Source organism: Typha angustifolia, chromosome 8 (assembly GCF_048772165.1).
Source record: "Typha angustifolia cultivar Huaian chromosome 8, ASM4877216v1, whole genome shotgun sequence".
Classification (NCBI taxonomy): Eukaryota; Viridiplantae; Streptophyta; class Magnoliopsida; order Poales; family Typhaceae; genus Typha; species Typha angustifolia.
The window spans coordinates 12,535,569-12,561,917 of NC_133246.1; the positions used below are offsets into that span (position 1 = coordinate 12,535,569).

A 26,349-nucleotide genomic window follows, 5' to 3' on the forward strand; every position below is an offset into this window, starting at 1 on the left:
TTTTACCGTCAGAATCATCATCATGGAATTGGACTGTCGAAACAATCGGAGATCACCATGCGAGTCGTTAGTAAACCCTATCCCACCCCTAAAATTTAATTTAAGTTTAATAGGTAGATTAGAAATACCTAATTTGGTGCTTGCTGTTTCGTCGACAAATCAAGTCGACTGACGGCTTTGGGTCCCACTCGTTCTTAGGAGCTTGACGTCATTAGCCTCGTGCCATGGTTGCCTTATGGGGGAGCCTTCGCTGCTCGAATTGCCACTGGCCAAGGGTTAAGGTTGTGTGTCATCGCTAGTGGCTTCTCCTCCACCTCGCGTGATCCTAAGGAGGGCTTTGGTGAGGTAGGCAAACTGTCGGCGACCGTGATCACCAACGATCTTCTTTCTCCCTCCCATATCCCTCTCTATTCTTTTTCTCCCTCATCGTTCTCATTGAGAGAGATACCGGGTTCAGGTTTGGGTTTTAGACCCGAAGACCTGACTCGATCCTAAGTATTTGGTCATGGGCCGTGAGTTAGCTCGCAGCTTAGTCCTTTATATATATTAGGTTGGGCCTTGGCCAAACCCGATTATTTTAAATATAAAAAGAGGCTGCGGGCTAGTCGCAGCCCAGCCCAACTAATTGGGCTTGATTTGGCCCGTTTGAACAATTTATTTAGCTTTAAATTTAAAAATCATAATATTATTAAATTTAAAATTTTATTGTTATTTATTATTAAAGGTGGTTATTTTTAGCATGTGGACTAGAGATTAGATATTTCAATTGTTTTACCTAGACACAGGTGAGTAGGTTCACTAACATATTTATTCGTATAATATTTCGTACTTTTTATCAAACCATATATTTCTTTGTGTACAAATTAATTTGTTATATTTTTGTGTGCAATTTAATTATTATAATTCTGTGTGCAAAATATATAATTAAATGCATTGCTATACTTCATGCAAATTATAGAATTTAATGGGGAAAAACATAACTGATATTTGGTATGACTTAGAGAACTGTCCCGGTATAGATTGCTTGTGACTTTCCGTGGTGACTCAAGTCTAATTAGAAGTTCAAGAAAAAATTCTATTTTAGATCACTGCTATGACTTTCTTAGGTCACTCTGGCGGTGTTAGAGAATAGTCCTAGATTAGATCAAAAGACATCATGAGGTGGCCGAATCTCTCTCAATGGCTAGTAGAAGAGATAAGATGTGATTTATCACATGGTGACACCTCCTAGTGATTCTAACCAGATTAGTTATGAGAAAAAGATCCAAGCATCATTTCGATGTGACTTCTAGTTGATATAGATCCATAAGATATAAATCCAAATGAGACAAATGACATTATTATTATTAACAAGGTTTCATGTATCTCAATTGTATTGAGGTATATGGTCGGTTATGATTCCAATTTTGGATTGTGTCACTGCGGAGTAATGCGAAGTTATAAGTATACACTCTATGTAAAATAACCATCCACTAGAGGATATAGAGAGGGACTACAAAGTAATGTGGGTTATAATTCCGCATTATGGAGTAATGTGAGATTATAAGCTCGCACTAAGAAAAAAGTGTGCAAATTTAATATTCCTTTTTATTTTTGCAAAACTTACTAGTCCAGAAAAAGATAGAATTTCAATTGTAGGTGAGATAACTAATATTTAAAAGAAGAGGTAAATGAGAGAGAAAATCTTAACTGTAGTTGAGATGGCTGGTACTTAAGAGAATAGATAGTGGTGAAAGAAAGAAATAAAGAATTTTAACCGTAGCTGAGATGATATGTAATTAATAATTATGAATTATTATTTAATATTTTATTAAAAATTATATAGAATAAGATGACAAAGAATATGAAATAATATATCATAACAAGATAAGTTATTATTTAATTAGATTGGCCTTGCGGTGCATACTAGCATGTTCCCTTATTAATATGACAGGAAGGAAACACAAACATCTGACAGGCCTTATAAGGCTACAACACATCCCTTACGACCACAACCAACGAAAAAAGACAAAAGCGTAGATATCACACAGACAACAGATTCTAGCAATAGATATGGTGAGATGGCCACTTCCAGCTATTGCTCCAAGGATGAACGCCACGTACATGGCATCCAAATCCAATTAGTTCCGAGCCCAGAGGAGGTCATCCTGAGGCAGGAAGTGGCAGACCGGCACGGTCCCGGGCTCGACGCCGAACTTCTTGAACGCCTCCTCGACGCCGGCCGCCTTGTCTGTGTGGCACGCCGCCAAAGCCTCCACCTTCGAACCGTCCATCCCCACCATCGACGCCGTGTACGCCGACGCGCTCGTCGTGTGGCAGTGGAACACGGCGTACGCGTAGCTCGCGCCGTGGCACGCCACGAGCTCCGAGGCCGGCATCTTCCGCAGGCTAAGTATGGTGTACTCCTGCTTCGGTGTGCCCTCTTTGCTGACCTTAGTGGACATGGCTTGGATGCTGCGTGTCTTGAGGCTGGACATGGCGAACTCCACCATGGACTCGAGAGAGGTGGCGCAGAGCTTGGTCTCGCCGGCGAAGGCAGGTTCCTCGCACTCCGAGAGGGTTTTCTTGATGGCCTCAGCCTTGGCGGAGTTGGGCTCGACGGAGAGGCGGGAGAGGATGGTTGGGAGCTGGGTGGAGGAGAAGGGGATGGAGTCGGAGACGCGGCGAGGGAGGAGGGTGGCGGAGGAAGTCGTTCGGGTTAAGTGCAGCGTCATCTTGGAGCCGGGGTGCAAGTTCTTCGCGAGGAAGAAGACGCCGCCGACTGTGTCTTCGTTGGCCGACTTGATCATCTTGCCTATAATTAGCAGTCTAGAAGCTAATTTATATATCAAAGCATAAAATAGGCGTATAATGGTGTGTGAAACTTTTAAAATGCATGCATACCGTGTAATTTACACGACTACCATCTTCTTTAAATAATTAAACTAGTAGAAAGTGTTAAAGTCTCTTGCCTAACATCTGATGCTTTTAATACTGCTGTTGAAACACCCACTTCTAAAATTCACGTGTTCTTCACATGGAGCATGTCCACGTGATTCCCACGTGATCGGTCAGTGAATTAATCTCACCAAGTATCTGAATAAGTCAAGAAATACCATAATAATCCAACAAATAATCTTGAATTATAATATCACAGGCCTCAACAAGCCTCTAGGAATACAAGTCCATCACAAATTTGCTAAAACATAAATACCCTCGCAGGGGTTAAGTCCAACTGAAATAATAGAATAAACAATGCTAAAAATAAGGAATGAATCTGCTACTCCTCGATGTCCGCATCCTCTATAATCATCTCTGAAATATTTCCACCAAAAATGGCGGTGAGCACAGGGCCCAGCAAGTAAAGTCTAATAATAATCTAAGAATAATACATGATAATTAAAAATGCAACTCATAACTTGTCAGGGAAAATGTACATTATGACTTTTAATAGCTTTCATCATTACAGCTTATTTTACATAGAAATCCACACAGGAGTCTAGTCACAATATCATATCTCGCATAGCATCATAAAATCGAGGGGGACTAGTCAACTAGCGGTATTATCGCCCATACATGCCTGGCGACGCTGCATATGACCGGTTGTCTGTGGCCATCAGACTAAGGACCCCAGTCGTAGGCCCATCAACACCGTTCTAGTAATTATCGCACAGAGCGAAATCATCACCTACGGCTAGTAAGAGCACACAGCTCAATAGACGCCCTGACCCTGCGTCCTCGGGTACCGCTAGAACTACAATCCCTTCCTCTCAATCATCTTTTCTAATATCATACTAGTCAAGTCTCCAACTATGGCAGTGTAATCACCTGAATGCTCCACCTGCTATCGACCTCAGGTGTAGGCCGCTAATATGATACTATATAATATACACTCTACCCCTAACCCCGGGTTGAGTAGGTAAAAGGGCACTGCCTAACTGGGACTTGACTAATTGTGATATGTGCACGTGGTGCCATGACTTCTATTATTTATTTAACATGATCATCACAATAGCAGATATTATAAACAATCATAGCGTCTATCATACATGTGCATTAAGTGATAAATAATACAGGTAGAAACTGACAAGTAATTAAATGCAAATATGTGACGTCATATAAGTTTCATAAGAAAACGACATTTAACTATCACAGGTAAGATATGATATAAGCATGCATTTTCAAAGACTATTATAAAATTCTACTCGCCTGGTGTATCTCTGGAATTTGTCTTACTTTCCTAATCAGTCGGCTCTTCCTGAATTTCAAGATCCTTCCCGCACAATGCTGAATCTAATAATTTATAAATAAACATAAAGTTAATGGACTTATAACTAATCGTGTTGTTATGTATATTAAATTTGATTTTCTAGGTCCGAGATATTATTTGTCCTAATTACTATAATAATGGTCATTAGAGCGGTTCACATTGTAAATGTGAAGATAATAGAGAAGACTTAATATTCAATATTATTTTGATCTTGCGAAAATCACTAATTTCCTTAATGACATGATTGAGAAATTATAATAATTACAAATTGTGCAGCTATCAGAATTTAAGAAAATAACAGACTCAAAATTAATTAGACTAGGGTTAAAGAAAAATGTTAAAGGTTGGGCTGAGCCCAAGGCCCAGCAATTTAAGTGAGGGTGAGAGGGAGAGAGTGGGCTGCAGACCCACCTGCAGCCCACTGGACCAGAAGTAATGGGCTGGGCTCCAGAGCCCAGCCAGGCAGGGGGAGTTGGTGGACTGGGCTCCAGAGCCCAGTCCGACAACAAAAAAAAGAGGTGGGCTGCGGGGCCCTCCGCAGCCTACCAGAAGCTAAGGGAAGGTGGTGGACTGGGCTCGAGAGCCCAGCCCACCGAGACCCTTATGAAAGTCATAAGGGACTGTGGGCTTGGGCTGCAACGCAGCCCATGCCACAGTCCAAGAGAAAGAGAGAGAGAGAACGGTGGGGGACCCAACCCCCCACCCTCTCCTCATCTCCACAACCGTGAAGGAGAAAACAGAGGAGAGGGGTCATGCTGCCGGCGTTCCCTGTCGCCGGCAGACCCCCTCCCCCGGCTCTAGCAGCATCACCCCCAAGTCGACTGTGTCGGCTTGGGCGCAGAAGAGGAAAGAACCTCCGGCTAGTGCGGCCGGAGGTGTGAGTTGAAGGACTTCATGGCCGGCGGCCATGGGGTTCTCAACCTAGTGCGAGATGGGCTCGAAGCCCGATCCTCGGATACCCAACCCTTGTAAGTGAAGAGGTGGATCAGCCGAGAACGAAGAGCGAGGCCACCACCACCGGTGGTGGCCGCTAGTGCCAAGGGATTCCGACGGTGGGAGGCGACATGGCATCGCCTCCCACGCGCCCCGTGGGTACCCAATTTGGGTACCTACAGCTAGGGGAAGAGACCGGGAAGCTTCCCGAACCGGTGGTTTGTCGACCCGAGGTCGCCGGCCGGCGAATTTCCCGGCGAAGGTAAACTAAAATAAAATCCTAAATACGCATGCTTACTAAACTATTTTTGAATTAAACTAACTAGGGGCTGAAGGCTGACCTGGCGATCGAAGAGGGAGGGTTTTGGTCGGTTGCCGGCGTTCCGGTGGCTCGTTGCCCGTGACGAAGACCTCGGCGGCTCGGAAGAGGAAAAGAGAGTAGAGAAATAATGAAGATGGGGAGATTCCGCAAAAGAAGAGAACCCTAGGGGAGAAGGGGGTTAAATAGAGGAGAGGGGAGAGAGAATCGGAGTGGAGTTACTCCACTCCGGCGATCTTCTCTCCCACCTCTCGCAACTAACTGCGAGAGGTGGGGGAAGGGGAAGAAGGAGTCAGCGCACGCGCTTGGCGCGTGCGCTGCGGTACGCGCGTGCGCCAAATTTTTTTTTTTTTTTTTTTTTTTTTTTTTTTTTTTTACGGGTGTTACAATTACTCCCAACAAAATAAAAATTTCGTCCTCGAAATTACGTACCGGAGTTATCTAGTAAGTGAGGATAAGTGGACTGGATCTCCTCCTCAAGCTCCCAAGTAGCTTCCTCTACTCCATGATTTCGCCAAAGAACTTTGACCAGCGGTACCTTCCTTCTCCGAAGAACCTTCACGCATCTATCAACGATCCGTATAGGTTTCTCCTCATAAGACAGATCCTTCTTTAGCTGAATATGTTCCTCTTTCAACACATGGGAGGGATCGTGTAAATATTTCTTCAATACTGACACATGGAAGACATTATGGATTTGAGACAACTCTGAAGGTAGATCCACACGATAAGCAACTGACCCTATCCGTTCCAGTATCTCATAAGGTCCAATGTATCGAGGGCTCAATTTGCCCTTCCTTCCAAATCGGACAACTCCTTTCCAAGGTGAAACCTTGAGAAAAACTCTATCTCCAACCTGAAATTCTAGAACTCGACGCCGACGATCAGCATAGCTCTTTTGTCGACTCTGGGCTGTCCGCAAGTGTTCACGTACCTTTCGGACCTTGTCAATGGTTTCCTGGATCAACTCTGAGTTCTCTATCTTCCGCTCCCCCACTTCATCCCAGCTGATAGGTGTCCGGCATTTTCGACCATATAAAGCCTCATAAGGGGGCATCCCGATGCTGGAGTGGTAACTATTATTATAGGCAAATTCAACCAAAGGAAGATGTCTATCCCAGCTAAGTCCAAAATCAGCAACTGAAGCACGTAACATGTCCTCCAATGTCTGGATCGTCCGCTCTGACTGGCCGTCGGTCTGAGGATGATAAGCCGTGCTGAATTGCAATTTGGTACCCAGAGATTTAGCAAATTGCTGCCACAATCTAGATGTAAATCTAGGGTCCCGATCAGAGGTGATGGATACAGGAGCCCCGTGGCGAGCAAAGATCTCATCTCGAAATAAGGTAGCCCGTTGCTCCATGGAATCTGTGGTGTTAACTGGAAGAAAATGAGCAGACTTGGTCAACCGATCAACAATTACCCATATGGAATCTTTCTTCTTTATAGTCTTCGGCAATCCAACCACAAAATCCATAGTAATATGCTCCCATTTCCACTCGGGAATGGGTAGAGGTCTGAGAGTCCCGGCAGGTCTTTGGTGCTCAATCTTTACCTGCTGGCATGTCAGGCATCGGGATACGAATTCTGCTATGTTCCTCTTCAGTCCTGGCCACCAAAAAGACCTGCGAACATCATGATACATCTTCGTCTCCCCAGGGTGAATGTTGTAAGAAGTCTGATGAGCTTCCTCCAAGATTTCCTTTCGAAGTTCACCCACATCTGGTACGCAAAATCTATCTCCAAACCTCAAGGCTCCTGAATCATCAATACGAAAACCTCCTTTACCCGACCCTTGGACTTGCTGAAATATTTGTAGAAAGTGAGGATCCTCCGCCTGTGCAATTCGGATCCTCTCAGCTAGAGTCGGTCTCACCACCAAATGAGCAAAAAGTCCTGAGCTCGCTCTGCTAGAAATGATAGGGATATCAATCCTCTGTAGATCCTTTAAGATGTCCACCTGCTGAGTGATCAAATATGCCAAGTTGCCTGTAGACTTCCGGCTCAGGGCATCAGCTACCACATTTGCCTTTCCTGGATGATAGCTAATAGTACAGTCATAATCATTTACCAATTCAATCCATCTGCGCTGCCTTAAATTCAGTTCCTTTTGGGTGAAAAGGTACTTCAAGCTTTTGTGATCAGTGAAAATCTCGCACTTTTCCCCATACAGATAGTGCCTCCAAATTTTTAATGCAAAGACCACCGCTGCCAGCTCTAGGTCATGGGTGGGATAATTACGCTCATAATTCTTGAGTTGCCGCGAGGCATAAGCGACAACTCTGCCTTCCTGCATCAACACGCAGCCCAGGCCCATGTGTGACGCATCACATAGACCTGATATCCTACCCCACTACGAGGCACTATGAGAATAGGTGCCGAAGTAAGCCTTCTCTTCAGCTCCTGGAAGCTCTCTTCACAATCACCCGACCACACAAAACGCTGGTTCTTCCGGGTCAGCTTGGTAAGAGGACTTGAGATTTTTGAAAATCCTTCCACAAAGCGTCGATAATATCCAGCTAACCCAAGAAAACTGCGCACCTCTGCCACAGAGCTTGGCTGCTTCCACCCCAAGACTGCTGTGATCTTGGATTGATCAACTCGGATGCCTTCCCCTGACACCACATGCCCTAGGAACACCACCTCGTTCAACCAGAATTCACATTTTGAGAGTTTGGCAAAAAATCTTTCTTTCCTCAGAGTCTCTAGTACTACTCGAAGATGCTCTTCATGCTCCTGCTCTGAGGCTGAATATATCAAAATATCATCAATGAAGACCACGACAAACCGATCTAGGAAAGGGCGAAAGACTCGGTTCATTAGGTCCATGAAAACAGCTGGAGCATTAGTTAGCCCGAAAGGCATAACCAAGAATTCATACAAACCATAGCGAGTGCGAAAAGCGGTTTTGGGGACATCCGCTTCTCTAATCCTCAGCTGATGGTATCCAGACCTCAGATCAATCTTCGAAAAGACTCGAGCTCCACGCAACTGATCAAAAAGGTCCTCAATACGAGGTAGGGGATATTTATTCTTCACAGTTAGCTGGTTCAGTTGCCGATAATCAATGCAAAGACGAAGAGTGCCATCTTTCTTCTTAACAAAGAGAACTGGAGCTCCCCAAGGTGATGTACTAGGCCTGATAAATCCCCGATCCAGCAAATCATCAATTTGTCCTCTAAGTTCCTCCATTTCTTTTGGAGCCATGCGATAAGGAGCCTTGGAGACTGGTCCTGCTCCCGGAATCAGATCAATGGTAAACTCAACTCCCCTATTTGGTGGAAGCCCTCGAATGTCCTCAGGAAAAACATCCGGAAACTCCCGAACCACCAGTAAGTTAGTTAAAGCTTGAGCCCCACTAGACTCATCAGACATGATCGCCACTAACTGCGGGTGGTCCACCTGTCGATTCTTGAATAATCGACACTCCATGCCATCATTAAGCTGCAGAATAACTTCCTTGCTGTAGCAGTTAATGCTGGCATGATAAGCGGCTAACCAATCCATACCCAAAATCAAGTCAAAATCATGCATCTCAAGGGGTAAAAGATCTGCCCTAAATTCCCATTCGCCAAAAGTCAAAATGCAAGGACTATAAATTTGACGAATTTCCAAAGAATCACCCATCGGGGTAGCTATGAACAGAGGTTCATCAAGAGGCTCTGGGGTCATATCAGCATATCTCAGAAATGAGGTAGAAATGAAAGAATGTGTAGCCCCAGGATCGAATAAAATCTTAGCAGTATGAGAAAATAATGTCATAGTGCCTGCCATTATATAAATAGTTATAAACAAAACTTCTTCTATAATTATGACATCATTTCCTATTAATAGAAGGATTAAGGAATAATTGAACTTCTATTTAAACAGAAATTCTAAATTCTAAATAAAAATAAAAAAAAGAAGAAGAAGTATATTTTAATTGTTACCTGTCGCCACATCATTAGATGCCTCCGCATCCTGCTCCGTCATGGCAAATACTCGTCCAGTACGTCCGCCTCTACCCCTGTTAGAGGTCCTGGATCGCACCCCGCCACGTCCTCTACTCGCAGCAGTACTAGCTCCTGAGGCTCCAGAAATAGCTGGCGTAGTGGTAGTGACCGACCCACCAGCTAACAGAGGACAACGGGGTCGAATATGTCCAGCCTGTCCACAATGATGACAGGTCACCTCCTGAGTACCAGGACAATCCCGAGATAGATGTCCTTTTCGACCACATGAATAGCAAGTTCTTTCCTCCAAGGTAGGCCGTCGAGTAGATCCTCCGCTACTAGTGCTGCCTGAAATCGCTGCTGGCCTCCCGGTGCTGACAGAAGGTGATGCCTTACTAGGTCCACCCGAACTCTGTGAGCCGGATCTGCTCGGAGCTGCACCAGAACTGGCACCACCAGCATAGGGGTGAAACCTCGGTCGATAAGATCCAGAGGGTCCACTCCAACTCGAACCACCTCCTCGCGGATGTCCATCCAAGCGACCCGGACGTCTGGCCACTCGCTCCTGTCGCTGAGAATACTCCTCCAGTAGATCTCTCTCGGCTATCCCTGCGTTCTCTACTAGCTCCGCATAAGTCAGGTTCCTTGCCATGTTCACCTGTTTACGAACCTCAATCCGTAACCCCATCTTGAATTGCTCAGCTCTGGCAGCATCATCTGGTACAACTCTAGGGCAAAAGCGGGACAAGGTATTAAACCTTTCCTCGTACTGAGCTACAGTCATATTCCCCTGTTTTAACTGGGTAAACTCCCGTGTCAGCTCAACTCGGAGGGATGCTGGAAAGTATTTCTGGTCGAAGGCATCAGTGAACGCCTTCCATGTGATGTACTCTCCCATAGGCCGATCTGGCATCAAGCGCTCAGTGGCCTTCCACCACTCTTCCGCTTCCCCACGAAGAAGAAAAGTGGCGAAGGTCACCTGCTGATCCTCTGGACATCTGAAAGCAGTCAGGATCTTCTTCACGTCCATAAGCCACCGGTTCGCCTCCATGGGATCAGTCGTGCCACTAAACACCGGAGGATTTAGCTGCATAAACCGGTTTAGTGGCCACGAGGACCCCCCTCCAGCTTGATCGGCTATAGAGAGATGCTCAGACGATCCACTCAACGGGTTTGTCCTGGCCGCCATCGTGCGTTCGCGAATTAGTTCCTCAATGAACCTCTCCTGCTGTCTGACCAAACGCCCGAGGGCCTCTACGCTGCTGGCTGAAGCATCAACGGTCGGCTCATCAACTGGAGCAGAAGCTCCCTCAGAAACAGTTGCACGGATCGATCTAGTGCGTTTAGGCGGCATTCCTGTTAAGTTCAAGATAATTTATTTAAAATTTTCAAAATTACACCTACATGTCTCTAACATTCTTATGTCCAACTATCATGGTCTTTAAACTCCCTAAATCAATATGTGGACTATACCCTAGAGAACTTGCCGGATTATGGTAAACCTGGCTCTGATACCAAGTTGAAACACCCACTTCCAAAATTCACGTGTTCTTCACATGGAGCATGTCCACGTGATTCCCACGTGATCGGTCAGTGAATTAATCTCACCAAGTATCTGAATAAGTCAAGAAATACCATAATAATCCAACAAATAATCTTGAATTATAATATCACAGGCCTCAACAAGCCTCTAGGAATACAAGTCCATCACAAATTTGCTAAAACATAAATACCCTCGCAGGGGTTAAGTCCAACTGAAATAATAGAATAAACAATGCTAAAAATAAGGAATGAATCTGCTACTCCTCGATGTCCGCATCCTCTATAATCATCTCTGAAATATTTCCACCAAAAATGGCGGTGAGCACAGGGCCCAGCAAGTAAAGTCTAATAATAATCTAAGAATAATACATGATAATTAAAAATGCAACTCATAACTTGTCAGGGAAAATGTACATTATGACTTTTAATAGCTTTCATCATTACAGCTTATTTTACATAGAAATCCACACAGGAGTCTAGTCACAATATCATATCTCGCATAGCATCATAAAATCGAGGGGGACTAGTCAACTAGCGGTATTATCGCCCATACATGCCTGGCGACGCTGCATATGACCGGTTGTCTGTGGCCATCAGACTAAGGACCCCAGTCGTAGGCCCATCAACACCGTTCTAGTAATTATCGCACAGAGCGAAATCATCACCTACGGCTAGTAAGAGCACACAGCTCAATAGACGCCCTGACCCTGCGTCCTCGGGTACCGCTAGAACTACAATCCCTTCCTCTCAATCATCTTTTCTAATATCATACTAGTCAAGTCTCCAACTATGGCAGTGTAATCACCTGAATGCTCCACCTGCTATCGACCTCAGGTGTAGGCCGCTAATATGATACTATATAATATACACTCTACCCCTAACCCCGGGTTGAGTAGGTAAAAGGGCACTGCCTAACTGGGACTTGACTAATTGTGATATGTGCACGTGGTGCCATGACTTCTATTATTTATTTAACATGATCATCACAATAGCAGATATTATAAACAATCATAGCGTCTATCATACATGTGCATTAAGTGATAAATAATACAGGTAGAAACTGACAAGTAATTAAATGCAAATATGTGACGTCATATAAGTTTCATAAGAAAACGACATTTAACTATCACAGGTAAGATATGATATAAGCATGCATTTTCAAAGACTATTATAAAATTCTACTCGCCTGGGGTATCTCTGGAATTTGTCTTACTTTCCTAATCAGTCGGCTCTTCCTGAATTTCAAGATCCTTCCCGCACAATGCTGAATCTAATAATTTATAAATAAACATAAAGTTAATGGACTTATAACTAATCGTGTTGTTATGTATATTAAATTTGATTTTCTAGGTCCGAGATATTATTTGTCCTAATTACTATAATAATGGTCATTAGAGCGGTTCACATTGTAAATGTGAAGATAATAGAGAAGACTTAATATTCAATATTATTTTGATCTTGCGAAAATCACTAATTTCCTTAATGACATGATTGAGAAATTATAATAATTACAAATTGTGCAGCTATCAGAATTTAAGAAAATAACAGACTCAAAATTAATTAGACTAGGGTTAAAGAAAAATGTTAAAGGTTGGGCTGAGCCCAAGGCCCAGCAATTTAAGTGAGGGTGAGAGGGAGAGAGTGGGCTGCAGACCCACCTGCAGCCCACTGGACCAGAAGTAATGGGCTGGGCTCCAGAGCCCAGCCAGGCAGGGGGAGTTGGTGGACTGGGCTCCAGAGCCCAGTCCGACAACAAAAAAAAGAGGTGGGCTGCGGGGCCCTCCGCAGCCTACCAGAAGCTAAGGGAAGGTGGTGGATTGGGCTCGAGAGCCCAGCCCACCGAGACCCTTATGAAAGTCATAAGGGACTGTGGGCTTGGGCTGCAACGCAGCCCATGCCACAGTCCAAGAGAAAGAGAGAGAGAGAACGGTGGGGGACCCAACCCCCCACCCTCTCCTCATCTCCACAACCGTGAAGGAGAAAACAGAGGAGAGGGGTCATGCTGCCGGCGTTCCCTGTCGCCGGCAGACCCCCTCCCCCGGCTCTAGCAGCATCACCCCCAAGTCGACTGTGTCGGCTTGGGCGCAGAAGAGGAAAGAACCTCCGGCTAGTGCGGCCGGAGGTGTGAGTTGAAGGACTTCATGGCCGGCGGCCATGGGGTTCTCAACCTAGTGCGAGATGGGCTCGAAGCCCGATCCTCGGATACCCAACCCTTGTAAGTGAAGAGGTGGATCAGCCGAGAACGAAGAGCGAGGCCACCACCACCGGTGGTGGCCGCTAGTGCCAAGGGATTCCGACGGTGGGAGGCGACATGGCATCGCCTCCCACGCGCCCCGTGGGTACCCAATTTGGGTACCTACAGCTAGGGGAAGAGACCGGGAAGCTTCCCGAACCGGTGGTTTGTCGACCCGAGGTCGCCGGCCGGCGAATTTCCCGGCGAAGGTAAACTAAAATAAAATCCTAAATACGCATGCTTACTAAACTATTTTTGAATTAAACTAACTAGGGGCTGAAGGCTGACCTGGCGATCGAAGAGGGAGGGTTTTGGTCGGTTGCCGGCGTTCCGGTGGCTCGTTGCCCGTGACGAAGACCTCGGCGGCTCGGAAGAGGAAAAGAGAGTAGAGAAATAATGAAGATGGGGAGATTCCGCAAAAGAAGAGAACCCTAGGGGAGAAGGGGGTTAAATAGAGGAGAGGGGAGAGAGAATCGGAGTGGAGTTACTCCACTCCGGCGATCTTCTCTCCCACCTCTCGCAACTAACTGCGAGAGGTGGGGGAAGGGGAAGAAGGAGTCAGCGCACGCGCTTGGCGCGTGCGCTGCGGTACGCGCGTGCGCCAAATTTTTTTTTTTTTTTTTTTTTTTTTTTTTTTTTAACGGGTGTTACAGCTGTCTAGTTTTGGATCAAACTCAGTTATCTAATAGAAAGCAGGTCTACATTTTCAATGTATCAGATATATATATATATATATATATATATATATATATATATATGGTGGTTTAACTTTCAAACATTTTACTAGTTGCCGCTTAAATAATCACTAATCTCATCACCGTTTTTTCTGTATGTTGCTACAACCAGAGAAAACCACCTAGAGTACCGAAGAACTCCACATAACCGAGATTACTGAAGAACACCGGCGAGCAAAATCGAAAAAAGTGAATCGCTAATGGTGATAGCATTTCCTAGGCACGCTAAGCACACATACATCTATTTCTCCCAATGGTTTGGAAATTCAACCGTTCCTCCAATAAATTTTGAGAAAAATAATAATAATAATAATTCTGCAAGAAGTTTAATATACACACACACACACACACACACAGAAAGGGAGCGAGATAGAGAGAGAGAGAGAGAGAGAGAGAGAGAGAGAGAGAGAGAGAGAGAGAGAGAGAGAGAGAGAGAGAGAGAGAGACCAGGGTAAAGGAGGTCGCGGATGGCACTTGGCATAGGAGAGTTAGGGAGGACTTCGTCCCAGAACTCCTGGGCGGGTGAAGCAGCAGCATGGCTTGCTACTGCTGAGACGGCAAGCTGAAATCAAGTGTTTCCATTGGAGGTTAGACATCAAACTCCTTGAAATAAGAAGCAACCAAAAATATAACGAGAATAATAAAAGCCAAGACTAGTAACTCTTGCACGCTACATTTTTATCAAGAGATTAATAAATTCTAGTCCTTGCCGTTTGGCAAACCACAGGCCATGCTGCAGCAAATTCCTGCAACTAGAGCAGCAGATGATCTTTTGCTAGCTATCTAGTTTCACCAACAAGGCCAATATATATTTTTAAAAAAGAAAGAAAGTAAGTAAGAAAAAGGTGAAGTTCTTGATAAATTTTGTTCCTCTGAAAGGAGTCTGAGGGACTTTCGAATGTCTAATTGCTCACCAAAAGGATGACAAGAAAGCGAGCCATGGGTGACTTGCAGGGAACTAAAGAAGAAACCTTAGCTTATGCATACAACGGCAGGAAGGCTGTGGGAATTTATAGAGGTCAGTGAGGGAGAAGACAGAGGGAGGTAGGTTATCACCTCAGAGAAAAAATTATGGGGGGAGAGAAAGCAATACTGCAACAGACAAACAACGTGGCACATTGAGACACGAAAGGAATATTAATCTTTCTTACTGTCTAAAACCATGCACCCTGCATCTCGATTCAGGCAGTAAAGACCCAAAAGAAACTGCTATGGAGCAATAATAACGTTTAATTTACCTACCCAATATTAATGAGCACGTGCCAGATTATGAAACGATCCAATTATGTTGGGGCAGCCTTATCTCTCTCCGGTCTATAGGAGTCCACGTGTTATTGAATCCAAACTCCGGTAAAGGACAACCTTCACTGTTGCCTATTAATTCTCCAGACTCCGGTGGAATCCTACGAGAGGAGATAGTTGTTTCATCTCCTTACGGGCCACTAGCATTTTGATTAGGCCTAATGGGCCGAGCATCCACTACACTCACCAAATTGCCCAAGAGAAGCCCAGAACTCACTGGTTCCAAAATCCGAGAGAATACTTGAAAGACTTAAACACATCATATCTCACGTCCCAATATTCGATCTAATTGAATAGATAGAAACGGAGCATACCTTCCCCTCCCGGGCAAATAATTCATCCAGTACATTACCAACCGGAAAAAAAGAAGAAGAAAGAAAGAAATAGAGAAACAAAACCGCGACCTACAGTTCGTTAAATTCTCACTTTGAGGTGTGTTAGATTGAAGAGCATGCTATCGTTGGCTTTCCAGAACTTCTCAATGTCGTTAGCAATCCTCGTTGCATCCATGGATACACCCAACAACCCAAGCTTGCTGAACCCGACGGCGTAGAGCCCATTCTTCCCTTTCCATCCGCCGGGGAATGGCCTCCGTTGTAAGCCATCTTTCTCTGAGAAGATCTCCCTCTCCTAACAATCAAAATAAACTCACTCTAATAAGCAATAGTATAAATCAGACTAAGTGAAGTAGTTTGTTAACTCACTAATTAATTACTCTGTTCATATTAGATAACTGTTTGATAGCGGTATGACTTATTAGTTTGAGTGTACCTTTAGCCAAGATGGCACATTACTCTCGTAGCCGGTTGCTAGAAGGACAGCGTCGAAATCCTCTGATCGTCCGTCCACAAACGCAGCACCATGTTTGGTGAATCGTTGTATTGCAGGGAACACCTACGTAGCCACGTAGCATCTCGGTTTGAGATTAAGCTCAGAATTTAATTAGCTAGTCGACTGTAATTCTTAATTTTTGTTTAGGTATCTTAAATTAGGCTAAGAAAATATTATTTTTAGTTGAGAATTAGGATAAAATATAATTATTACTTTTGATGCAAAGTTAAAAAGTTAAAAAAATATATTGATTTTATAAGAAAATAAATAATATATAAAATTAAAGAATTAAAATACCCTTTGACTTTAAAATATTATTGTTTAATCAATTAATGGCTTACATGTATATGCCCACAAATGACTTACATGCCGTGTGTAAATCTATTTGCAAGCCTGCATATTATTATTATTATTACTATTATTATTTTAGAATAATATAAAGTTATTTTTTTTAAATAATAATATAAGATTATTGGTTTTTATTTTCTTTTGTTTTTTGTTATAAGCACGCGATACAATGTTTTTAATATGTATTATTTTTTTTAATAAATTAATTTTCTAATATTTTTTCAGAAATTATTTGTATTGCAAACTTTTATTAAAAAAAAAAGAAGTGGGTCTATAATTTATGGTATACTTAATAAATTTTAAAAAATTGGAGGAAAATTTGAAATAGGGTATAATTATTGACTGAAAAAGTAAAAATATTTATTTATTAAAGAAATTGAGTATGTATAAAATATTATTATCAAACTTAGAAAATGAATTCTCTAATTAAAACATTGTGAAAGGTGAGTTCTTTAATGATAAAAATTTATGTGTTTGGGTGGAAGAGAGAGAGGAGAGAAATGAGAGAACGGGAGAGAGAGAGAGGGAGAGATAGAGAGAAAATTGAAATTAAGTAAAAATTATATTTTATTTATTAGAGAGTGAACTTAATTATGAATTAAAAAAAGATTAAAAAAATTTATTTGGTTAGTAAACTTAGCTAGGAATCTGTGGCCAAGTTAAAAGGACACCCATGAAACTCAAAGAAGACAAGGTTTCAAGTTTTTTCTGGAGTAATGAGTGACTAAGCTACACTATTACAAACCTTGACGTCGCCGGATTTGATCTTAGCAAGGGTGCCGACGTCGAGGACCGGTGTCTTCCCGGAGAGCGACTTATGCTCCAGTGGGCCGAGGTTTGGCCTCACGAGACCCAACTGCTTCGTGTCACCGAGCGTCAGGCGGGCGACAAGCAGAAGGAGGCGGTCCACCGTCCGCACCGGTAGCCACTTGAGGAGCCACATGGATAGCCGGAAAGTGGAGCCGCCGAGCATATCTCGTGGGAGGACATGCACCTGAACATCTCACGTATTGGTGCATGAGTTAACCAAAAAGAGATGAAAGCAAATGAGTTGTGGATTGCTGCGGACTCCAAGTTGGTGCATCAATTAGCTCAAATACTTAATTGGCATATAATATCTATGATATCTATTGAGAAGAAACAGCCTGCAGGAAATTTATATATTCTGACAAGTTGATGAACATGGAACAGGTAAAAAGTAATCTAAAATATTCCTATCTTCGCAGGAATACTACCAGACCCATTTCTTTATATATATCTGGTAACAGTTTCTTAATACCCCTTTAATTATAGATTTAAGGAGTAGAAAGTCATTGAGAAATAGTTGCATACATGTTTTCTTTTTAGAAACATATCTTCTTTCTTCGTTTAAATATAAAAGATTATCATTTAACAAGATATTAGATTTGAATCGATCTAATCTAGTTAATTCGAAATGATCAGATCTAGACTAATCCTCCAATTAATATAAATCTCTTTTGTCCCATATTTGTTTTCGTTTGGAAAGATGGAATTCAAATCTAATATACTTATATACTGATTCAAAATCAATAGATAGTTTAATTAAATATATTCATCTCTCAGTATTCAAAATAATATTACTTTAATCCCTCTGTATAAAATCTCTTTTAAAACCGTTTGGTTCTTGAGCGGCTAGATTTGCATTTCTTATTAAGAATATATAGCTCATCTTCGTATGATATTGGAAACCGCATCTTAGGATGACCAACAGAAGATTCCTTGAAGATCCAATCCAATATACTACTCCATTTATGTTTTAACCAACAAAAGACTTCGCCATGGCGAATCCATTCATCTTTCTTCGCATGCCACAACTATCCACCGGCCTTTTTTAATTCCATGAACATTTAAAAGAAAAAAGTATATATATTGAGAAACTAATGCTTTAGAGAAGACAAGCATTTGTCGTTTACTTGTCTCTAAGTGCTCACGCCAATAACGATCGATCAAAATAATAACATATATATAATGATGAGTTCCTCTTTCTTTGGGTGGTTAATATATTGGATATAACAGTAGAGCTCCACAACTCTAACTTCAGCTAAAGGTTGATAAAATGGTTATGTACGAAATATGATTCTAAAGCTGTAGCTCACCGTATCTCTGACGACGATGGAAGGGCGAGCATTGTGATTGCAGAGATCCAAACACACCTCCATTCCCGAATTGCCACAGCCGACGACGAGCACCTTCTTCTCAGAATAAGCCTCGCCGCTCCGATACAAGCTCGTGTGCATGACAGGCCCCTTGAACTCCTCCATGCCGTTGATCTCCGGCACGACGGCCTCCGCATTCTCTCCGGTGGCTGCCACCAGCCACCTACAGATATATTCAAACCTCTCACCTTTATTGGGCCCCTCTGCTATCACCCGCCAGAAGCCAGCATCGTATTCTGCACTGACCACCAACATGTTAAAAAGCGGTCGAATGTCAAAATTCTCGGCATACGCCTCGAGGTACTCGACGAACTGTGGTTTAGTCGGGTACGTCGGGAGCCCGGCAGGGAACGGCATGAGCGGGAGCTCGCAGAATTGCTTCGGGAGGTGGAGGCGCAGGCGGTCGTAGGTCTTGAGCTGCCACAGCGAGGCCACGCAAGTGGATCGCTCAAGGAGGAGGCTAGGGATGCCTTTTGCTTTGAGGCATGCGGCGACCGCCAACCCTGACGGACCGGCGCCGACGATGACGGGCCCTTCAACGGGGACGCACTCCTTGGCATTAGCTACGGGGTCATGGACTAGCTTGCAGTCAGATTCTTTGTTACAATCCATACACATAGACTCGATGACAGTGTCTGTTTAATTTGTTGCACACTCACTAGCAGTAGTTGTAAACTTTCACTAATGGTAATGTATTCCTCTGGGAATGGATAATTTAGGACTTATCCGGAATTGGATTAGTCTGAAATATATATGCGGCTTTCTCCTAATTTGCTTAGTTAAGCCGTTTGGAGTCGGAAAATTCGGTCGGGTGGAGGAAACGGAGGGAGTAATGAAAGGATTGAGACGAGAACTGAGGAGAGGGCAACGGCTAAAAGCCTTCTTATGCCGTTGGGTTATTTATATTTTGCACCCACGATTATCTCTTATGCAGCAAATGCCCCTCCCTAACATGGATATTTAAGCCTGAAATCTTTATATTTTTTTGTTACAAATTTGATTCCCTTTTCTCTTGAGGGGGTTTTTTTTAATCCCCAAGAGAGAAGGGAACTATACCCAAGTCCTGGAAAACCAAAAGTACAAGTGTACGACATATTTAAGATAAAGTAAATAGTTAAAAACATAGACATAGCTTAAAAGCGACCTAATGAAACACTCCCCAAGTTATTTTTAAACCTAACGTCCTCATAGCTTGGATATTGTATTAAGCCACCACGATGTGGTCCTCATATGTAACTAAAGCTCAGTTAAATTATTTAACACGGCCTCTTCAGATAGAATCTACTCTCATTACAGTATTCTGCTCTAAATTTTACTTCATGATGAGTCAACAATAATGAGAATACTTCATCCATATACTTGAACATTTTTAGTCCAAGTTGGTAGAGGAAAAACAAATTAATTAGATCTAATCAAAATATTATTTACTTGTTCAAGAAATAATGATCAGATATATTCTAAACACGTCACACAAAAAAAGAAGAAGAATCATGGATATATATATATATATATATATACTTGAAAAGAGAAGATATTAAACTTTAAATAAGATGCAGGCATGAGCTCAGATTTAAATGAGGTATTATGCTTATATCATGCTGTTTAGAACTCGTAGTTCAATTCATTTCATTCTAGTGTGATTGGGCAGAGTTAAGATTGCTATCTATGAATCTAGCTCACATTTTTTAATTTATGACTTTGTGGAACTAGAGTTTTGGTGGGTCTCTTCTTAATGAAAATTTAAGAACTATCTCAAGTATTTGACTTTCATGTTTCTCAAAAGTTGGTGTGTTTGATCTGATATAAGGATCAAACCTTTCTTCCTGTATTCATTCGCGAATCAACAGAATTGAAGTTTGTTCTTCTGTCTCAACGCTTCCCTGCATCATAAGTGCTCTTAGGCCCAGCACAAGAAAGCTAAGCAACTTGATCCTCCCCGCGGATTATAATTTCACCTTACAAGACTGAAATTGATAGAATTTAGAAGAAAATTAGTAGTATATTATACAATACAATGATTATTATCCTATCATGTAGAACCATAAAAATATTGGCTACTCGACCAATCAAATTGTGACCAAACATTAATAAATAAAAAAAGGTCAGATCTTCTCAGTTTTGTCACTCTTCGACCAAGACAGCACTAACCTCAAGCATTAACTAGGATTAGTGGAATCACGATACGTGTATGCTGCCCAGCTTCCCAATTAGTAATAATATACCTCCCCTTTGAAAGGCCCATCTTGTTAAAATAATTAAAAAAAATAGAGCATGCTTAGTGCATAATAATCACTTCTATGAGTGGTTAGGTTTTTTTTAATGATTTCTTGATGTTTGTATCACAAACTTAAATAGTTAATGCTTTCTTTAAGTTGAGGGGATCAAGAGATAAAACTAAGTTATCAAGTTTGACTTAAGAAAGTTATTCTCATGCTTTTCGATATTTAAAAATAGTAGTAGTGATGTACATTTGTTAGCGCAAATGATGGAAAAGGAATTATACAGTAAGTAATAAAGTTGTCTTGTTTGATTACCATTAAATAGTCTAAACTAATTCTCTCAACTTTTATGGTCTATAGCATGTAAGACTAGGTCTGACATGGGAAATCCAATAGGTAAAAGGATTCACTTGCTAAATCACAAAAGTTAAGAACAATAGAGAAACAAAAATCAAGTCGATGAAAGGCTTCCTTTGTCCAATAGAAATTAAAGAGAGAAGTTGTGGGAGTTTGAAACTTGAAACTTTTCCGTCCCACGATAGCACAAATATGTAGAGTAAAGAAATTGTTGTTCAAAATCTTTTGACATATGTGATAGCATTTCTAAAGGACGAAAAGCTTAACTAGCGCATGTTGATGCATGTCGCCTTCAAAGATATTAGAAAAGTTAAGCATTTGACGACTAAAACATATATTTATGGATACTTTCCAAAACAAAGTTAAGAAGAGCGATGTGATCGTCAAATATTTTTTTTAGTTAGAAAAGATTGAATGATCGATAAAGTAATGCATCAACTTATGACTATTTTCCTATGAAAAGAAATAACAGGCATCCTATTATTGCTGAAGAAATAAGTGATTTAGCACTAGAGTTAAGAAACAACATAAGAGACTAGTATAAGAAAGAGTATGAACGCTCTACTCATTTAACATAACTGAAACAAATTCAAAGTACCTTGCCAGTGTCAAGTTTGAAATGGCTTCAATTAAGTGTAATTTTAGTTGGATCTATCATGCATGAATTGCCCTGCTTCAGTGAAATAAGTCAAATAACAACCTGCCAAAAAAAAAGAGAGAGAACATAAGTAATTTTTAATCAATTTCCTCCATTGAATTAGAATTCTATAAAGCTTTTGGTGAACATAATTGTGTGTGTGTGTAAAATGTGAACTGTCAGATAGTTAAAGTTGATTCCCTAGATTCCTAATCAAAATTTACCTCTCAAGTTCCATGGAGATGATTGAAAAAGAGGACGTTGACATGCAGTGGTGCTCCATAAAAATGGTCGTTGCAATATCCATATCTGAGTACTGCTTTGAGCAGACCAAGCACAGAATCAGCATCAGTACAAAAGTATAACTAGGTTAGGTCATAAGTTAACCAGCTATTCTCAATTCAAAGAAGCAGCTTCCACTATAATGTACTTCTTAAGGGCCATTAGTTCAAGCTTTACAACATTTTGACATAAAACTAAGGCAGGAACTAGTGCTTCCCACACTACCTTGAGCAGAAACTAGATATGGCTAAGTTAGGTCTTCTAGTAATGGGGCTCAATCCATTATATGTGGTGTCTCAATTCTCAACGCAATATATAATTAACTTTCTAAGGCATAATACATTTTATCGCTTGTACTTTCGACTAAAATCATTTATCTCCATAAACTTTGTTTTGTATCACTATGCCTCCTTTTGACTAAATTATAAAAAATAAATATTTTAATAGAGATGGCAAAATGACCTAAATGCCCAGCTTTTGTTAAATAAATATGTATCAAAGAGAAATTATGGAGTAACGTAGAGATACAAAACAAAACTATAGTAAAATAAAGTATTTTTTGTTCAAATCGGTAAATAATTTTTAAAAAAGAAAATAAAAAAAGGTACGAACATCGCTAACTTTGGATGAAAAACCTAAATGCTACAACTTAGTTAAAAATGCATGGAGATATAATGATACAAAATAAAATTCATAACGTAAAATAATACAGGGATTTATCCTCAACTTTACACTTTCTGGTATGTGGATCACCTGATATATAATGCAAATTCAAATAGAAAATGATGATAGGGAAACAACAAATAATGCCAATAAAATTCATATGTGCAATAATAAAATATTTCAAAAAGAAATACAAGGGAATCTATTTATAATGAAGCTACTGATTTGGATTCCTATGGAAATATTTCCCGGAGTTTTGTATCACTTCTGAGATACAACTTACATATCAGGTACTGTCAAGTAAAGCAGCTAAATGCTTGTAAATCTTTGTGTAGTAAACATGGCATGCCTATAAATCATGGAGGCAAGTCAAAATAGGACAATAGGCAAAAACATGTAGATATTAATGGAACCTTGCGCAAAGATTTTTCTGTAAGTGCCTTTTGATATGAAAGTAGCAAGGGTAGGCCTTTACACTTTTTCCTACAACGGAGAAGGGATGTTGCATTCCATGAAACAGTAAATTGAGAAGCAAGGTCTTAAAAAATACAGAAACTGAGATGAAATGGCAATATCAATTGAACGATGAACAGATAAACAAACAGAGACCCTAAATTAGTAACATAAACCCAGTAGAAGTATCCAATATTAGAACACACGTTACATGGTTATAGGTAGGGAAGTCTATACAAATAAAGATAATAGACTTGAGTAAGAGGACGGCGGCTGTCTCCTTTTACATTGTTTCCATTTAGTTTGTCAGATACTTGAAAACCAAGCTGTTTAAATTGATATTTGCGGAACACAAATGGCTGTCTAATGAAAATAAAGATTTTTCAGAATTTTTTTTTTAAAATCTAGCTATACTAAGTTTTTATGTTCAGAAGGTTGCTATTCTCGACATCACAATGTCTTTATGCTTCCCTTAAAAATTAATTGGTTCTCAATTTTGAAAATTTCTAGATTCCTAACTGAAACACGACGTGCATCTGGTGTTTAGGGAAAGGAAAATAAGTCTATCCGAAGGTCCATAGAGTCACCAGGGACACTGGGCTTTTACAAATGCCTCTTTGTAGATATATGTGGGAGAAAATAGCTAGCATTAGAATCACAGGAAGGATGCATTCATGCAGATCATAACTATGCGAAGCATTAAGATAGTATATATTCTACTGAATCAATATTAAAACAGTATGTGACGAACCAGAAGCCCAGATGTAGGGAATAGATAGGCCTCTATATAGTGAAGATACCAGTTAAAACTAACAAGAACCTCTTAATGAGTGCATAAAAGCATTTTTGGACAAAACAAACAAATTGTTCTCTAACGGGAATACTACTTCAAAATGACCAACATATGCAAATTCCGGGTAAAGATCAAATATGTAGTGTAAACAACTTCTTTCGCAAGTCCTTAGACATATAAGGATTCCTTCAAGTCGATAATTTCTAGTAAATCATTGCAATGAAATGCACATCATAATAATCTTTGAGAATTTCTTTTAACACGTGAAATCCCTGACAATCTACAACAATGTGCATGCCATAAGCATAAGCCTTTTTAAATCTGAGGATACAACTCTATTTCTCAGAAATTATCGATTTGTCTACTGTGGGATAGACAAGCAGGTTCTAACTTTGCTCGGACGTTAGAAATCATTTGGATTCTTAAAGCATACTTCATCCCAAAGAAAGATACATTAGCATGACTTAAAGTTCATAATATTGGAGGAATGCTGCAGGAGTATTTTGCTAGAACACAACATGGGCATCCTCTGTATTTGTTAACAAATTGTTGAATAAACTTATTTAATTTTAGCAAGCATATGATATGTTTTCAATGGATTTTGATAACAGAAACTTTATTCACTTTTCTATCAATCCAAAAGGATATGAATAATCTTACTGACAGAGAGAGGAAGACTGTTCAAAGATAATGACTTTGTAAACTCCAAAATTACTGAAAAGTAAATAAGTTATAAAAAGAGGCTAAAAATCTAAAATCAAACCTCTTTCTTCCAATTCCTTCGGATATCCTGATGGCCCGTAATTTTAGTTTTGGGGAGATCAAGATGTACATTGGCCTACTATGCCCCTTTTTGAGGAGAGAATATTTCTGCACCGTAACTGATCCATCCATTAGAATTCACGAGCCAAATTGAAGGAAAAGAAAAGAAAAGAAAGAGATCTAAAGAAGAGAGTGCTGGAAAATTACCTGATGTTTTTCGACACATCCCCATGAGAAATACTGACCAAATGCAAACGATGATTAGTTTCCGTACGATTTATAGAGGAATTAGCTTTGACCGCTCGATTCGGATCCAAATTAATCCGAAATCGAATCAGGTCGATGTCTTCTCCAGACCTGGAAGACTTGCCCTATCTCCATCTGGCAATTTTGGACTGAAACTAATTTCTATTGCAAAATTAGGTCATTTTTCCCCCTCTCCTTTTTTTTTCGACTTTTGTAATTTAATTACATTTTTTTTAAAAATTATAACGTGCACTGCAAATGTAAAGTATGTGCATTCTACTATAAAAAATATATACCCTCAGTTTTATAATATATATACTATATATATATATATATATATTTAAATTACAAAAGCCCCTATCATTTAAAAGTCAGCCTGATATAAATCAAAATCCAAGTCTTACAATATTAATCTCAAGATCCAAGACTATCCAAATTATGAGTGATTATGTTGTTACACCTGCTCATGAATAATACTTGATAAGAGGCTAGAGGGAAATTCACTTAATGTAGATACTAACTCTGCCATTGTGACCCCATGCTAAGAGGTGTCAACCTAACAAAGAAAGTCTCGCCCATGATCAAAGAATGAGTAACATTAGTGCCTGAGGAAGTAGAGGGAGGCAAGAGGCAACAAACAGACTAGCTTATTAAATTATTCATCAATTCTTTGACAATCTACTTCATGGGGTATCAGTCTTATCTCTTAAGCCAACAACTTAACCCGTGATTTGGGAGTGCATCTATTTGTTGGAGGCTATGGAAAACTTGGTTCTATGGAGAGAGCTAGTTAGGTTGTGAATTGTTGAGGCTGGTCCACAACTAAGATAATTCTAGACCAATTTATTTGTTGGGGGCCTGTGTTATTTTTAACCCTGCTGCAGCAACCATTTCAATGTCATAATTAAAGTTAGGTTAGTGGTCGAGTTTGAGAGAGGATTGGCATGATTTAAAGCAATTAATTTTATATCTTATCAATTTTATTTCTCATCTCTCTTTTTATTTCTTTAATATATTCATATTTTATATAAATCATGTTCAATCGAGTCACTCTCCTCTCTCTACACTATAGAAATCAATAAATATATATTTAAATTCGCAAATTATTATTATAGATACCATATAAAATAGATACCATATTAACAAGTACCTTATGGACCTGAGCTTATCGACCAATGTCAAGTCTCTTTCAAGGTCAACCTACAAGAATTGCAAGTGGTTGTCTTAATTGGATAAGTACCTTATGGACTGGCCATTTCTAACCATTGTAAATGATATCATAAGCTAGGAATAATAACATATCCATGCCGACGTGCAGTTTGATGCAATTATGGACA

At 40.7% G+C, this 26,349-nt stretch overlaps 2 protein-coding genes across 3 annotated transcripts; both read right to left on the reverse strand.

The window, feature by feature from the left end:
* Nucleotides 1-1,844: 1,844 nt before the first annotated feature.
* LOC140766250 (BURP domain-containing protein 6-like) lies at nt 1,845-14,917 on the reverse strand. Its single transcript, XM_073105741.1, has 3 exons — nt 14,857-14,917; nt 14,390-14,504; nt 1,845-2,794 (listed from the first exon to the last, which is right to left on the reverse strand). Exons 1-3 carry the CDS (start codon nt 14,881-14,883, stop codon nt 2,121-2,123), a joined length of 816 nt encoding a protein of 271 aa, XP_072961842.1. The 5' UTR covers nt 14,884-14,917; the 3' UTR covers nt 1,845-2,120.
* Nucleotides 14,918-15,466: 549 nt separating this feature from the next.
* On the reverse strand, nt 15,467-25,131 carry LOC140766249 (indole-3-pyruvate monooxygenase YUCCA2-like). Of its 2 annotated transcripts, none has more exons than XM_073105739.1 (8): nt 24,974-25,131; nt 24,768-24,874; nt 22,038-22,129; nt 21,775-21,876; nt 18,541-20,564; nt 17,169-17,417; nt 16,016-16,138; nt 15,467-15,874 (listed from the first exon to the last, which is right to left on the reverse strand). In XM_073105739.1, exons 5-8 carry the CDS (start codon nt 19,216-19,218, stop codon nt 15,659-15,661), a joined length of 1,266 nt encoding a protein of 421 aa, XP_072961840.1. In that variant the 5' UTR covers nt 19,219-20,564; nt 21,775-21,876; nt 22,038-22,129; nt 24,768-24,874; nt 24,974-25,131; the 3' UTR covers nt 15,467-15,658. The 2 variants fall into 2 exon arrangements, with proteins under 2 accessions (XP_072961840.1, XP_072961841.1); XM_073105740.1 differs by having other exon boundaries at nt 24,768-24,885.
* Between the last annotated feature and the right edge of the window lie 1,218 nt (nt 25,132-26,349).

What these genes read in the sequence shown, in the direction of transcription:
- LOC140766250 (XM_073105741.1), bottom strand. Translation starts at nt 14,883, where the DNA reads ATGGCTCGCTTTCTTGTCATCCTTTTG. An exon ending in GCTTTCTTGTCATCCTTTTG is followed by an intron (nt 14,505 to 14,856) that starts GTGAGCAATTAG and finishes ACTTGATTTCAG; the next exon opens with CTTGCCGTCTCAGCAGTAGC. An exon ending in CCGCGACCTCCTTTACCCTG is followed by an intron (nt 2,795 to 14,389) that starts GTCTCTCTCTCT and finishes TGCTAATTATAG; the next exon opens with GCAAGATGATCAAGTCGGCC.
- LOC140766249 (XM_073105739.1), bottom strand. Translation starts at nt 19,218, where the DNA reads ATGTGTATGGATTGTAACAAAGAATCTGACTGCAAGCTAGTCCATGAC. An exon ending in CCATCGTCGTCAGAGATACG is followed by an intron (nt 17,418 to 18,540) that starts GTGAGCTACAGC and finishes TGAGATGTTCAG; the next exon opens with GTGCATGTCCTCCCACGAGA. An exon ending in TCAAATCCGGCGACGTCAAG is followed by an intron (nt 16,139 to 17,168) that starts GTTTGTAATAGT and finishes GTGGCTACGTAG; the next exon opens with GTGTTCCCTGCAATACAACG.